This window comes from Nyctereutes procyonoides, unplaced genomic scaffold, assembly GCF_905146905.1.
Source record: "Nyctereutes procyonoides isolate TBG_1078 unplaced genomic scaffold, NYPRO_anot_genome, whole genome shotgun sequence".
Taxonomy (NCBI): domain Eukaryota; kingdom Metazoa; phylum Chordata; class Mammalia; order Carnivora; family Canidae; genus Nyctereutes; species Nyctereutes procyonoides.
In genome coordinates this window covers 65,429,281-65,445,533 of record NW_026575051.1, presented here as the reverse complement: position 1 = coordinate 65,445,533, position 16,253 = coordinate 65,429,281, and the positions used below count along the sequence as shown (strand labels likewise).

At 36.8% G+C, this 16,253-nt stretch overlaps 1 protein-coding gene across 2 annotated transcripts in view; it reads right to left on the bottom strand.

The window, feature by feature from the left end:
• AFG1L (AFG1 like ATPase) overlaps nucleotides 1-16,253 on the bottom strand; it is a 201,770-nt gene that overhangs the window by 137,569 nt on the left and 47,948 nt on the right. For both annotated transcript variants that reach the window (XM_055330283.1, XM_055330284.1), the window contains exon 3: nucleotides 4,605-4,656. In XM_055330283.1, the coding sequence (XP_055186258.1) occupies nucleotides 4,605-4,656 (52 nt within the window). The remainder of the gene's footprint in view (nucleotides 1-4,604; nucleotides 4,657-16,253) is intronic.

The following is a 16,253-nucleotide window of genomic DNA, read 5'->3' as shown; positions in this document are numbered from 1 at the left end:
AGAAAAAGAACTAGAAGACATACAAATTGTAAAGGAAAATTGGTCTTTATTTGCAACAGCATGATAATATACACAAAAATTCCTAAATAATCTATCAAATAACTACTAGAGTTTATAACTGAATATAGCAAAGTTACCAAAAATATCAACTGATTCTATACACTAGCAGCAATCAGTTGGAAATTAAAATTTTAAAATACAATACCATTTACAGTGACATCAGAAAACATAAAACACAAAGGAATAAATTTTTCAAAAAATATAGCAGAACTCTGCATTACAACCTACAAAGCAGAAGTGAGAGAAATTAAAGATCTTTAAAATAAAGAAACATACCATGCCCATAGATTGGAAGACTCGATCTTTATCAAAAAAAATCAGTATTTATCAAAAATATCAATATTTTAAGTTATCAATTCTCTCCAAATTGATCTATAGATTGAACACATTCCTAAGCAAAATCCCAGAAGGATTTTTTTTTTTAATTAACCAGCCAGTTCTAAAATGTCTATGGAAACGCAAAAGTCATAGAATAGCCAAAACAACCTTGAAAAAGACAGAGTTGGAAAACTCACATTAAACCACAGGGATGCATCAGCAAAATCCAAGCTGTAGGAAATCCTACAGGAAAAATTAGTTTATGTATGTATGTATGTGTACAGACGAGTGTAGAAATGTGAATTTTCCTAAGGCATCTCTGTGGTATGTCATACACACACACACACACACACACACACACACACACACTGAAGACTTAATATATTAAAAACAAACATTTATGACATAATTAGAAATCTGAATAGCTGAATATTTAATGAATTAAAAGTAATGTTAATTTTTAGAGTGTGAAAATGGTATATAAATTTCTACTTATTTTGTATTCATTCTTTCTCTTATTTCTACCAACGTCTACTTTTTTCTCTACTAGAGACTAGTAGATATACCCAAGTAATTATTAACATTTGACTGTCCTCAACACCAAACAGTGCTTAGGGAGAGTATGAAGGAAATAGTAAGTTCATGACACTACCAAAAAAGGGAAAGATCTTTTCTAAAATGTAAAATTCTTTCAATGTGGCTATAAGCACAATTATATTTAGTATGTTGGTCAAGAAAGTGCCTGTGTATGATGGAATTTCAGAGATGCTAAAAGATTTCTCTGCCCAAAATCATCAAGTGAACAACTCAATCACTACAGTTTTATTCATATACCAAGTTTCAGTGAAATTCTAAGTCTTAGAAGACTCTATTTTTTTTTAATTTTTAAAAAAGATTTATTTATTTGAGAGAGAGAGAGAGAGAGAGAGAGAGAGCAAGCACATGTGAGGGGGAGGGGCAGTGGGAGAGGGAGAAGCAGACTCCCCGCTGAGCAGGGAGCCCAATGTAGGTAGGGTTCGAACCCTGGGATCATGACCTGAGCTGAAGGCAGATGCTTAAGCTACTCAGCCACTCAGGCACCCCAGAAGACATTTTAAATGCAAATATGCTGGAGAAGTAACCTACTCATCCAATGGATCCCATTAAAAATTTAGCACATAAGTTTAAAATAGTTTAGAAACAGATTAGAGGTAGTTCAGACATTTAGCTAGAAGGCAGATCCTCGGATAATATGAGTCCAACCAGATTAATTTAACTAGTAGAGAAGAAATCTGTGTCCTATGGAAGATCCAGCATGAGAAATCCTAATGCCCAAAAAGATGAAACAGCAGGAACAAACTCTAGTACACCAACACGTAGTGATGGATATTAGAGAACCTAGACCAGTGTCCTTCAAATTGCCTCTACAACCAGAAATATTTTTTCTAGAATAGAACAGAAGAGAAAATATCCAAATGTATCACACATAAGTGTAAGTTTTCTTTCATGAAACTATTTTTCGGGGGGGGGGGTGTGCATGTGTGTGCAAGTGTACACACATATACATATGTAGGTCAGAATATAAAAATATTTTTCACTGTGGGTCACGTTCAAAAATATTTCAGAGCCATCACAAGAGTCTGTAAGCTCTGGGTGAGGAGACTGCGTCTTACACAGTATTACATCTGCATTTGCCATTACATCTGCAGAAATAACACACTGCCTCGCACACAGCAGATATTCAATAAACTTTGTCAACTGAATGCAAGAATAAGGACAGATATTGAAAAAAAATGTGGAGAAGAAACCAATGCTCAATTTTACCTATTTCACAATTTTGCTTTGGTCTCCATAGTGTCCTAGATAAAACCCTGTGTTTTTCTTGAGAAGATTTTTACTAGGGAAGTAATTTATAAAACCTAAAAAACAACTACTTCAGTGGTCCCCTCCTAAGGTTCCCTTTTCACAGCCAACCCCTGTTGAAGGAGCTGAAAGTGCTGTCCTCCATTACCCAAACCCAGAATTTTGCTTCCCAACTCTTCACCTTAAAACCAGCCTACCTTCTGACTGGTGAAAATATCAAAGTGAAACAGGTAAGGTTAAACCAGGAGGCTGCAGAAAAGGGACTGATGAACAAAAATCTACTTTGATTGTCTCCAAATATAAGGGAGAAATCATTAACTCTGCCATCCCCACTGCAGTCTACTAGTCAAGAATTGAAACCTTGTAAGAAAGCCAACTACAGGGTAAGAATGAAGCCACAAAACACTCCCACTGCAGTGTTTGGCTTCTGCTTTGAGATATGCTAAACATTTTATTAAGGAAAACATTTCAGGGTTGAGTCATGATGATAATGCCATCAACTCTACTGGGGTTCCCTGGATTGAGGGTCCATCTGAGTCAATCATCTCAAAACAAGTAAAGTGTTCATGACAGAGCCAGGAATAAGGGGTGGAAGGGGTTGCTAGAAAACAGGAATCTTTCCCATTGAGTCTCTTCAAAAGTGAACACCTGTTTCCCAAGACTATAAAAAAGGAAAACTATAATAAAAAAGAGCTTGTTAGAGCATTCTGAGGCTATTCTTCCAGACAGATAGCTCCCCTCAAATGAAAATCTTTTCCCTTCCTACTGTAGAATTCCTTTCTCTTTCCCTCTCTGCATTATAAAGGTGTTCCTAACCAAAGGTTGCCACACACGTATCTCTCTGAATATCCCATGTTACCACATCTTCTCTAATTCTTTCAAGCACTCAGATGAATCCACATTTACCATACCTCCATTTATTAGTATATGGCTGTATTCTTCAAACTAAAATCCATTAACTTTTATAGGTTTGTGGTACTTTTTTAAGTCCTTTTGCAGAAGTGGAAAGAGTTGTGTTTTACCAATCATCTCCATTTATGGTTAAGTGGTTAAGGTAATAGGAGAAACAAAAATGTTGATTTTCACCATGACTAAACATGAAAGTAAAGGTACAGGAAGTAAATGTTCTCCAAAGAGGCAAAGAATGAGAGATGACAACAGAATGAGAACTGCTAGCAGTACCCAGAGGTGTGAACACACAAAACTGCTCAAGCACCTGGTATAAATTGCTTTCTAAATAAGAAGTAAACATACACTGTTCTCAAAAATACCAATTAGCCAATGAACTAAGAAAAACAACAGCTTGAGCTTCTTTGACATTTTTCAAGTCTATAAGCTCCAAGAACATAAAGAATCTTAAGGGGCAAGCTAACCCTGGAAGTGTAAAACAGGCATTCACAAACAAGTAGAGGGCGGACCCAGAAAAAAACAGTTGGATCTTTAAGGTACTATCACTACTTATTCAACTCCTATTATTTTTCTTGTCCTAAAATTATTACTGAGATAATGACCTTTGCCACCACTTCCTCATAACACGAATTTGTTATGACTATAGGGGAGCCTGAGCTTTATCAGTTGAGAAGCAAAACTAATTTTGCTATATGTAAATGTGCATTTTGAGTAAGCCAATAAAAGAAATGACTGACAACCAAAAAGACCAAATAAAGTAAGAGCCACCACCATGACATCAGTGAAGGTGGCTAAATAGGGAGAGGTTTAGAACTAGGAGAAAAGAATGTGTTTGAAGGAAACAGAAACCAAAAAACAGACAACTTCACCAATAATGAGTTCAGAAAAGAAGCAAGACATTCATTGATTAGGAAAGTCTAAAAAGTAAGCAATAGCTCATAAGGTTTCCAAGAAAAGGTGAGTCTTTGTACCCAATATATGGATGTGGGAAACCAAGGAAACATAACCACTCACCCATTAATATCCACTAATAACTAAATTAAAGGTAATAATAACTATATTGAGGACAAGGGTTTAGATTATGAGTAAAAATAGTAGTGGAAGTTAAAGTAAAAAAGAGCAGCTAATTTTTTTTAAGTATTAGCTGAGTCAAATAGCACTGAGCAATGAGATTCTGATTTACCTTAATAACCTATTTATAGATAATTCCCTTCCCTGAGATCAACTCAGCTTATACACTAAACAATGTCTGTATCCTACCATGATAAACTAATCCAGCTTTAAACTAGTCGTACCCTCTGAGAAGTAAAAATGAAAACTAAGATAACTGCCCTTCTCTCTCCCCATGCCATTTTACTTGGCCTCATCCTGTTCCCTAACTGGTAGTAGAGTGAGGGGTGGAAACAGAACTATCCCTAAATGAAAGCTGGGAACATCCTACTTGGACCACTCAAAACTTACTTCAACACACTTACCAACATCTCCATAAACATACAGGCCCCTTGGAGGTTTGCTCCTTGAAAAAAGCTGCAAATTAAGAACAAATTATAAATCTCTAACATGCAAATAATTTAATGTTATCATATACACAGTGTCTAACTGTCATATACAGGACTAAAATGGGCTATTGTACACAATAAGTACAAAAAATTTGATGTAAAAGGCTATGAAGACCAACTTACATTTTAATATGGGAGGCAAGAATCATAGTAGCCCAGAGCAAGGGCTCTGAAGTCCTACAACATCCCCTACATCATTCAGTAACTTCCCCTCTTTCCCAAATGGGCTCCCCAAACAATGACAGCCTAGCTCATTCTCAGCAAGCAAGAGATCAGAAGAATTTTTCTAAAGACACTGAATAGTCTCCAGAAAAAAAAAAAAGAAAAAAAAATCCTGAAGACATTTATGTGTGGACTTCTCCCAAAGAAAAAACTGATCCCTATTAGATCACCTTATGGTAGGGCACATCAATCAACGAACCTCTTACGACAGAGTCTTCAATTGGCTTGTTAGTGTCTGAAAAGATTCTATAATGAATTGATGACACACAAGAATCAATAGAAACTAGAAAAGAAAAATGTCCAAGAGGAAAGTTGGAGACCAGAGCAAGAGTACCAAGAGGATAAAAACTCAGAGGAAACAGGGGTGCCTGGGTGGTTCGGTCAGTTAAGTGTCTACCTCTTTACCTCTTGTTTTCGGCTCAGGCATGATCTCAGGGTCGTGAGATCCAGTCCCAAGATGGGCTCTGCCCTCGATGGGGAGTTTGCTTGAGATCCTCTCTCTCTCCCTCTCCCTCTGCCCCTCCCCATTCTTGCACTCATATGCACACTCTCTCCCTAAAAATAAATAAATAAATCCTTAAAAAAAATTCAGAGGAAACAGACTATACAGACAGCTAAAGGAAAACTTCAAAATAAAACTGTAATCTGGGGTACTGGGTGGCTCAGTTGGTTAGGTGACTAACTCCTGATTTTAGCTCAGGTCATGATATTAGGGTGGTGGGATCAAACCCCATGTGGGGCTTGGTGCTCAGCACAAAGTCTACTTGTCTCTCTCCCCCTGCTCCTCCTCCCACTCTCATATGTGCGCACACTCTCTCTCTCAAATAAATAAAGTATTTTAAAAATAAAACTGTAATCAATATAATTAATATGCTGGGGAAAATAAGAGAAGCTATTAAAACTATAAAGCAAGAACAAAATGCAATTTTGAAAAAGGAACATCAAGAACAAAAGAACATTCTGAAATTTAAAATATGGTAGCAGAGGGGCGCCTGGCTGGCTCAGTCAGTAGAGAATGCAACTCTTGATCTTAGGATTATGATTCAAGCCCCATACTGAATGTAGAGATTACTTAAAAGTTAAAAAAAAAATTAATATATGGTAGCAGAAATAAAATTTCAGAAAAAGGATTAGAAGATAAACTTGAAGAAATGCCTCAGAAAATACAACAAATAAGTAGCAACAAGAATAGGTGGAAAATAAAAAAACTACTGGATTAATTCATTAGGAGGTCCAATATCTGACAAAAAAAGGAATTCCAGAAAGAGAAAATAGAGGGGGAAAAGAGAGGAGGAAGTCATCTAAGAAATAATGCAGATTTTTCTCAAATCTGAAGAACCTGATTTCTAAGCTGTGAGGACAAGGTAAGTATTCAGCACAGGGAGGGAAACTAAACCTGTATCAAGTCACAATCCTGACTGGTATCATGTACCAGGGATATAAAAGAACATCCTACAAATGTTCAAGGTGGCCACTGGGGACGGTGACAAAAGAGGTAGAGGAACAGGCCACAAACAACAAAGAATAAGATTTGAGGGACAATGATATCCAATCTAATCTATTAAATCTACCCATCAAGTATGAAAATGGAAAATTGACATTCCAGACAGAAGGTCTTAAAAACACACCCCAACAAAAATAGGAACACCTAGACTCCAGGAAAGACAGGATCCTGGCAAGGAAGCCCTGGAAAGATGGAGGGTTGCTCCAGAAACACAGAGGCACAGGCAGATCAAGAAGCAATCTAGTCCAGACCGACACAGGAGGATGGAGGGCTCCAAGGAAGAAACAAAATGAACTTCTCTGTGCCTGATATTATTCTCAACCCAAATAACCATCCTAAATTTTGTTCCACTTAGAAGAGTAATCTTCAAACTCTGTAACAGTTTCTAATCATCTGTACAAAAGCCAAGGTTAAGCCAGAGCAGAGAGAATTCAGAGGGTAAAAGCAGAAAGAAGCGAAGGTTTACGCCACTTAGCACAAACTAGATCAGTCAGGATTTTGGCAGAGAACATCCTCAAAGGGTGGATATAATCTAGTACATAACACTTTTGTTTTTACTCTGTGGGTTCACTCCAGCATGTCAGAAACCTCTCTAGCTTTCCTGCTCCTCTTAGCTTTCTCTGTAAACCCAGTGCCTGACTCCAGCACGCCTCATCCAAAAGAACCTTCCCCATGATTTAGGCAAAAGGATCTTCTTTGCTTTGATTTTGCCAGCTGGATGCCTTCCCTGTGTTCCTCTGCACATTAACTCTCCATCTATTCTTAAATCTCAACGGAAAACAGATTCCACTCCTGCCAAAACCTCTTAATTTGTTTTGTTTTAAAATCTTATATGAGCCATTCTTGTACACTGGTTATTCTATTTTCAACTTGCCAGAAAAAAGCATTATGCTCTTAAATAATTTTAGAACAGCTTCAAATTCGAAAACTTGCATAGAACCTCATAATCTCTAAGTATATTCTATGTATCAGAAATCTTTTGAAAGCAACATTCTGTATAAGGTAACTTGAAGTGTCATAGCAATTCATAATTCTTCACAACACATTTTGCAGGAATAGTCCACGGTCTACTCTAGTACTTTCATATGATATCATCAATATATGCTAAATAAATGAAGTTCGAGAGAAAAATTTAACAAGATTGGAGAAAAACGATGACATGGAGAGAACTCGATCAATGCTGCCCCTATAAATAACTTTTGGTCCTATCTTCTGTTTTACCCACTCAAACTCAACATATTTTGGAAAGAACATTTTAGCAAATATATTACACCATATATTACATGCATATTTTACAATTATGTAACTATGATATTATATAATTGTAACAATTTAGGTACTGTCTACCTCAACAATACATACTCCCAAGTATTTTCACTTGGAGAGGTAAGCTGATTTTCTCCTAATTCATTTCAGTCTACCAAAAATTATTGAAATTATTTCAAGGGATTTAAAAATCTATATTTTTAAGGGGAAAATCAGAATTGAATGGCAAACAGTAAGACTATTTAGACTATAAAATGGATCCTAAACGAGTTTTAAAATTCTGTATTCATAGTAGTGAATTCAGGGAAAGTAAAGTTCACAGTTTTCTTCAAAATGACTAACTTACACAGGAACCCACATCATTTACATGTTCCTAATTTACATTTTCTCACAGTTTACCCTCTTTTTCAGTTCCATTAATTTTCCTTTGTTAATGTTTTAATTTCTAACATTTGTTCTTAGGTCTCAGAAAACTCCACCCTAAATCATTCCTCAGCAAATGATATTCTCCATTTCCTTCTCCCATACTTTCTCTCTCCAGCTCTGCACCGCAAGAGGCTAACCTTGCTAGCTAGCTGCTAACTGGTCTCAGCCCTTGGGACACACTAGCAGGAGATGGCAGGGAGGGAGCAGAGAAAAATCGGGCCATTCCTTCCTGTTCCCTCTCTGCCTCAGAGCTGTGTCTCTGGCAAAGCTGCATCCCTCCAGGACCATCCATCAGGTCCTCATGCTACAACTCCAGCCCACTCCAGGCTCCTCCTTCAGTCCTCTATCCCTTGTTTGCTGTCTTAGGCCTGCCCTGCCCATGACTATGTCATCTGGATTCAGTCTTTATTTGAAACATCTGCTGTGAATGGTTTCCTGCCAGGATGCTGATACTCACCCTACCCTTAAAATGCGCACACTTAACACTTACTAGTTGAAGGCTTGAAACTCTGAACATGAACAAGTTTCCTTAGGGACCAGTTGTGAGATTTGCTATGTTACCTATATCTTTGGAAATTTGTAAAGGAGAATGACAACACCATCTCTAATGGGGTTTTGACAATATATTATAGATTGTGTACCTGGTAAGTTTAAAGATGATGTTGGAAGGTAGTGGTAACCTATCACCTATCTCCACTAGTATAAAAGAGCAGAAGAGCACTGGAATTGAACCCAAAAGACCTAGGTAAAAATGCTGGTTCTGCTACTTTACTAGCTTAGTGACTCTGGATAAGCCATATCAACTCAACAACCTGCCATTTCCTTATCTACTAGGTGCAGGGGACAGTACAGGGGAGTTCCCACACACTGCCCAGCTCTGTATAACTAACTAATCACAAGGTCCACTCACTCATGCTCAAGACCACAAACGTCATGTTTTACTGAGGTTTTTATTTTGTTCCCATCAAAATCTATGTACCATACCAGAAAAAAAAAAAATGACACTCTTTGAAACATCTCTCTCAAAGATCCGAACACTAACGTGCACTCAAGCTGCTTCTTATCTATATAATAAACTCTATACCAAACGCATAAAGAAAACATTCAAGAACACGTAGCACAATTTCAAATATAGTCAATACACTAAGCCATAAAGGAAACCTCAATAAATTCCAAAGAATCACTGTACTCCAACCATAATGTATAAAATTAGAAATAAACGATGGAAGGATAGTAAAAATAGAAAAATCTCATCCTAAGAAATCAACCCTCCCATCATGTCCATCCAGACTTTGGAATATTGCTGAAACAAGTCTGAAAGCCCTTCAGAGTGCGCCCTCTCACCAGTCCCATCCTATTGCCAACAATTCTGTTTCATTGGTTAGTTCATTCTGTTTCTACAATAATTCTCTGGAACCTTCTCAGCTCCTTCAAGCTATTCTACACTTCCCCCATCACTTTCAGCAGATGTCTCCCACTTCTTCTTAGAGAGAAAACAGAAGGCATTGAGGTGGAACTCCTTCTCTCTCCCTCTTGTAACAAAGTGAGATGATTCCTCTTCCTATGCAACTTTCTTTTCTTTTCTTTTTTTAAGATTTTATTTATTTATTTGACAGAGAGAGAAAGAGCACAAGCAGGGGAAGCAGCAGAGGGAGAGGGAGAAACAGGGAGCCCAATGCAGGGCTCCATCCCAGGACTCCAGGATCACGACCTGAGCCAAAGGCAGATGCTTAACCAGGCTCCCCTCTAAGCAACTTTCTATTTCTGGATCTCAGTTCTCACCCCCACAACCTTCTTAAGAACCATACCCATCAAATTAAATGTTTCACTTCTCTTGTATTCCTTTTCATCAACATCTTTATAAATGTGTTGCTGTGAATTTATTTTTACAATCTTTAAGTATAATGTCTTACAAGCAGGACACAAACCCAAAAACTAAAATGGAAAAGACAGAAACATTAAAACCAGTGAAATGAAACATTTCTGTTTGGGGGGGGGGAGCTAACAGTAAAAAGGCAAGAAAAAATCCTGCAATATTACAGACAATAATTTTTTCCTTAGTAAACAGGAGTTTTTATAAATCGATAAGAAAACAAATGGCTTAAACATTTGAAAAAATACATTTTCTCCTCCACAATGAAAGAGATGTGTTTTAAAATAACAATGAAATACTGCCATGGCAAAAACCTAAAAGTCTGAGAGAATACAGTATTGTCAAAAATGTAGGGAGACAGGCAGGCTCATAAATTAGTAAGAATATGAATTGCTGCCATCTTTTCTTTTTTTTTTTTCATAGCACAGTGAATTTTAATGTCCTCCCCAAAGGGGAGGACACATAGCAGATTTTTGGAAATACCCCAAAATTCGTCCAGTAATTCCACTTCTGGGTATTTATCCAAAAGAAATGAAAACACTAACTCAAAAAGATACCCCCCCCTTCACGTTATTGTGCCACTATTTACAACAACCAAGACATGAAAATAACCTAGGGGTATGTGTGTGTATATATATATATATATATATATATATATATACACACCCCACATTTTCTTTATCCATTTATCAGTTGGTAAATTTCTATATATATATGGATATTACTCAGGTATAAAAAAAAAAAGGAAATCTTGCCATCTGTAACAACATGGAGGGATCTCAAGGGCTTTTTACTAAGTGAAACAAATTAGACAGAAACAGACGTACACGGGGGATCCCTGGGTGGCTCAGCAGTTTAGCACCTGCCTTTGGCCCAGGGCGTGATCTTGGAGTCCTGGGATCAAGTCCCGCGTCAGGCTCCTGGCATGGAGCCTGCTTCTTCCTCTGCCTGTGTCTCTGCCTCTCTCTCTCTCTCTCTCTCTCTCTCTCTCTCTCTATGTCTATCATGAATAAATAAGTCAATAAGAAAAGAAAAGAAAAGGAAAGAAATAAAGAAAGAAAAGAAAAGAAAGAAAGAAAAGAAAAGAAAGAAAGAAAGAAAAAGACATATACTGGGGTACCTGGCTGGCTCAACTGGAAGAGCCTGTTACTCTTGATCTCGGGGTTGTGAGATCGAGCCCCACATCAACTAGAGATTACTTAAATAAACTTAAGAAAAAAGGGAAAGAAAAAGACATATACTGAATGATATCAATTATCTATGGAATCTTAAAAAAAAAAAAAACCTCCTAGAACTCTCTAGTCAGAGAGCATTCTCAAGTTTAGGATACTTACTGTTAATAACCTAAATCAAAAGAGAGAATAAGAAAAGCAGGTGTCAGAAGAATGTCATTAAAAATTTTTAAAACAATATAACTAAACTGACAACTGTTCAATAAAGAAATATGCTGTGGGGTACCTGGGTGGCAAAGTTGGTTAGGCATCCAACTTCTGGTTTCGGCTCAGGTCACAGTCTCAGGGCGGGGAGACTGGGCTCCTCACTCAGTGTGGAGTCCAGTTGGGATTCTCTCTCCCTCTGTCCCTCCCCACTGAGCTCAGGCTCTCTCCCTCTCTCTCAAATAAATAAATAAATCTTAAAAGGGGGGAGGTACCTGGAAGGCTCAGTTGGTTAAGCATCTACCTTCACCTCAGGTCATGATCTTGGGGTCCTGGGATGGAGGCCCACATCCAGCTCTCTACTCAGTGAGGAGTCTGCTTCTCCCTCTCTCTCAGCCCCTTCCCCTTTTATAAATCGTCACTTGCGTTCTCCCTCTGTCAAACAAAATCTTAAAAAAAAAAAAAAAAAAAAAGAGGACGGTTGATGATACCACCATTGTTTGGAGTCCTGGCTGTTATGTGTTTGGTGATATACTCCAAACCACTAAATACAGTAAAATTTATGTTTTGAAGTTTATACACAGTATTCAAAGCCCATTTCCACCCAAAGAATCTTTTGAACATGGGGTTTACATTTTAAAAAGTAAATATCCAATCATTATTCTATCAAAATGTTATGAAACATAATCAAATACAAAATGTGAATCCAAACACACACACACACACACACACACACACACACAGAGTTAAAGGGATATTTAGGGAACAACTTAAGAAATGTGAATGTGGGTTTCATATTTAGAGTTGCCAGATAAAATATACAATGCCCAGTTAAATGTGAATTTCAGATTAACATCAAATAATTTTTTAGTGTACACATGTCCCAAATATTGCAAGAGATAATACATCACTAACAAAGTATTATTTACCTGAAACCCAAATTTACTTGGACATTCTGTATTTTTATTTGCTAAATCAGGCAACTATATTTTCGATAATATTATAACAATGTTAAATTTGTTGGGTGTGATAATGGTAATTCAGTTATGCAGGAGAAGGTCCTTGTTAGGACATACACAATGATGTTTTTAAGGGTCAAATGTTACTATGTTGCAACCTTCAGGTAATTAAAGAAAATACGTGTGTGTGTGTGTACATATATATGTACATATATTTAGAAAAAACAAATGAGGCAAAATCTCAACCATTCATGGATATAAGCAAATTGTTGAAATTTTTCAAAACAAAAAGTTGGGGGGGAAGTATGGTGATTATTTACTAAATTGCTTTTACTTTTTGTTTGGTGAACTGCTTTCACTTTTGAATTAAGTCTAAAATTATTCTAAAAGTATCTGCATATTTAACATTTTAGACAAGTGCTTTCAAAACTGTTGCCAAAACTATTCCTTTAACTGCTGCAAAGTAAACATTTGTCATCCTCAGGAATATTTTGATTTAATCATTTTAACTTATGTTTTGTTCCTTATATTAAAATTTTAGCATTAAAAAGTAATCCAAGGTGACTCTCATCAAACTTATAAATTGAAACAGAATGTCCTCCACCTTTTTGGGATACTACCCACCTGCTACTTCAGCATAATTTCCATTAGGACAATTAGATAATAAGGGTGGTGCTTTAAAATAAAAAGGGTTGTTTTCAATTTGTTTAAAATGCAGGAATACTACTTTTCCTGTTTCTCCCCACTCCCCTCATCATTCCATTATTATCTCCAGAAATGATAGAATCAGAGACAATGATTCCAGCTGGAATGCTGAGCATAATTACATCTTTTAAAAACTAGCATTATATCATTCTCAACATAGACCACTTTCTGATAAAAGTAGATCACTTCAGGTTTCTAAGAAGATCTTTAAAAACTAAAAGACTGAACTATATGCTAGCACCCATAAATTCTCTTTAAATGAAAATCTTTTTTTAAATGCCTTCAGCTGAATTGCAAAAGAACCCTCATAACCTAAAGTACACCAATTTGTTCGGTTTACTAGTATAATTAAGCCTATTTAAGTATCTAAATAACTAGCAAGTGTGGGGAGGGGGGGAGCTTAAACCTCTAGAACAACCAGCATAAGAAATGGCTTAATTTCTGACTCTAACAGAGTTTGAAGATGCAAATGACTTTTTAATGCCTCATGCATTCAAGCAATAAGCATTTATAAGTGTCTATATGTGCCACTGGGAGACAAAATAACAGCCAGCAATTTCTTCAGCAAATCTTCCATGTTAATTCACTCATGATACTCTGATTCTGGACTGGCTTAGACAAAACTATGCTAGGTGTGATCTATTCCAGCCCACTACTAGTTCAGATGAATGTCCTGAATTATGCTTATGCATTAATTTTCAAACCAATCTGAATTCATCCAAAAGAAAAAAAAAAGGTGTGAAAAATATCCCTGATTCTTTTTTTTTCTTTTAATATATTTATCCATTTCAGAGTGAGAAAGATCACGAGCAGGAGGGGCAGAGGGAAAGGGAGAGAGCATCTCAAGCAGACTCCTTGCTGAGGGTTCAATCCCACAACCAGGAGATCAGGACCTGAGCTGAAACCAAGAGCCGGACAATCGACTCAGTCACCCAAGTGCCCCAATACCCTCATTCTGAACCTGGTTGAGGTTTCTCCTGGATTATCAAATAACTGATTCTATGGAGGGAACGAGAAAACAAACATATCCATAGAGAGGCAAATGGATCTAGAAACTCCTAGAGACACCAACACTCTCACACAGACACAAAGATACATTGACAGCCTTCAGAGTCAGCAGAGATTGCTTTGTGCATCTTCACTGATGGCTTGGTTACTCATTTCTCATTTATTCTGCAAGCATGGATTGACCACTGAGCATCTACTTCATAGCAGGCAGTGAGCTGGGCTCTGCGAACTAAAAGACCCAGAAAACAAAGTATTTACTAAAGGAGTATTTGGTCACCAGGTGAGCAATATGAGATAAATGAGATAGACGGATGGAGCGAGGGGTAGCCTTGGCAGACCCAGAGATGAGAGAAGGTCCTAGCCTTTTCCAAGGATCTTCAAGTAGTTTGTCACAGCTGGTGCTTGAACAGCAAAGAACTAAGACAGATAAAGTGGGCAAGAGGCAGGGACTAGGTTCTCAAGGACCTTGTAGAACACACCAGTGAGTCTATATTTCCTCCTGAGAGTACTGAGAAGTCTTAATTAAGCAGAATGGAATAATCAGATTTTTTATTTCTAATACTGCTCTTGATACACTGGAGAATAGAATGGGAGGAAACCATAGACAAGGACACTGGCACTCACATCTCCAGGCATTCTGGTTGCCAGGTAAAAGTGTGTTTCAGGAAGAAATATTTGTGGGGGTATTTGTGTGGTTCACTGAAGCAAAGACAACTGAAAGTAGAACTGTGGTGGTTTTCATTGCCATGAAGAAGGTACAGATTGCCTTGCAGCTGTGCTTTAGGCTTCTCTTAAAGAAACTGTACATGGCATGGCAGTATGGCTTGAAACATGTGTTCAGATCCTAATATCTGCACATTTCTATGATGAGGGCATGGGTTGCAATTGCTCAGGTTTTATTCCCTCATCTCTTGTTTCAAAATAAAGGCTTTCACTCAGCTAAAAAAAAAAAAAAGAATAGTAAGCAGATTTTGCTTTACACAACTTAAACTAAATGAACGCAAATATCTAATTCTTGAAAGGCTTAATATTGTTAAAAGGGAATAACTTCTTAGAGTTATCCTTCAAGGATGCTGCCTTCATAGAGAATCTTCAGGAATAGCAAAATGTAAAAGCAACTAGTGAAGAGCTTAGGAGGGACAACTCTAAACTTTAGGCTGAAATAGATTTTATTGGAAAACAACTGAAATTAAAAGGAAAATTTAGACAATTCCAACCCAGATTAACTGGTGACTTTACAAGAAGAATGAAACTACCAGAACTTGACAAATCATAATCTATTACATCACATGGCTTTCCCAATTAGAGTGTGCCCTTCACCCAAGGGCCTTCATCTAAAAAAAGATCTCTCACCCTCTACTTAGATTCTCACCCTTGCTCCCATGCTTCCCTACCCATTGCTTCCTCCAAATCAAAGGCCTTATTGCCAGTGCATAGAAGTGAACAATTCTTAAAATGGAGACCTCTGTTTTTTTACTCCTTGAATAATTTCTGCCAAGGGATTTTTCTAGCCTGCCATCTATCCATCCTGATTTTCCTTTACTATGTGATGAATTTTCCCCCACAGTCCCCACATCCTGAAAATGATAGGACTGCCTTTAGGTTTCATTCAGTCTTCACACAAATTTCCTGAACATTTTGAACCCAAGAAGAAATTTGAGACTTTTTTCATCGCTAACTTTAATTTTGAATACTCAATTTTAGTTTCAAAAATTGCTATTATTTAATAGCATAAATGGAAGTTTTATAGAATGGTTCTCAGTAGTGTTTTATAAAGTAATTATTAATCTAAGTGTATTATTTACATTTTATTCTCTGGAGATAGTAAATATTACATTTAACAGAAACATTTAATAATGATTATAAGAATAATACTAAATTTATTTAATACTAAGACAGTCACATGGCCAATTCAGAAACTGGAAACATTTGATATGGTAAAGCCAGTGTCATATGCCTAGAGCAATATCTTCATTTATCTTAATAACACAAATGTGAAAGTAATTTAATATATTTTTAACTGGAATATTCTTAAACATGTTGAACACAGTATTTTAAATATAGTAATAGGAGTACATAGTTAATACATATAAACTTAAATATATAAATAGGGGTTTTTTGTGGGTTTTATGCTGTTGATTTTAATGTATATATCCACATTTGGAATCTGGTCCTTGAAGAGTAAATCAATAGTACTTTGATTCATAAAATTTCTTTTTAATTAAG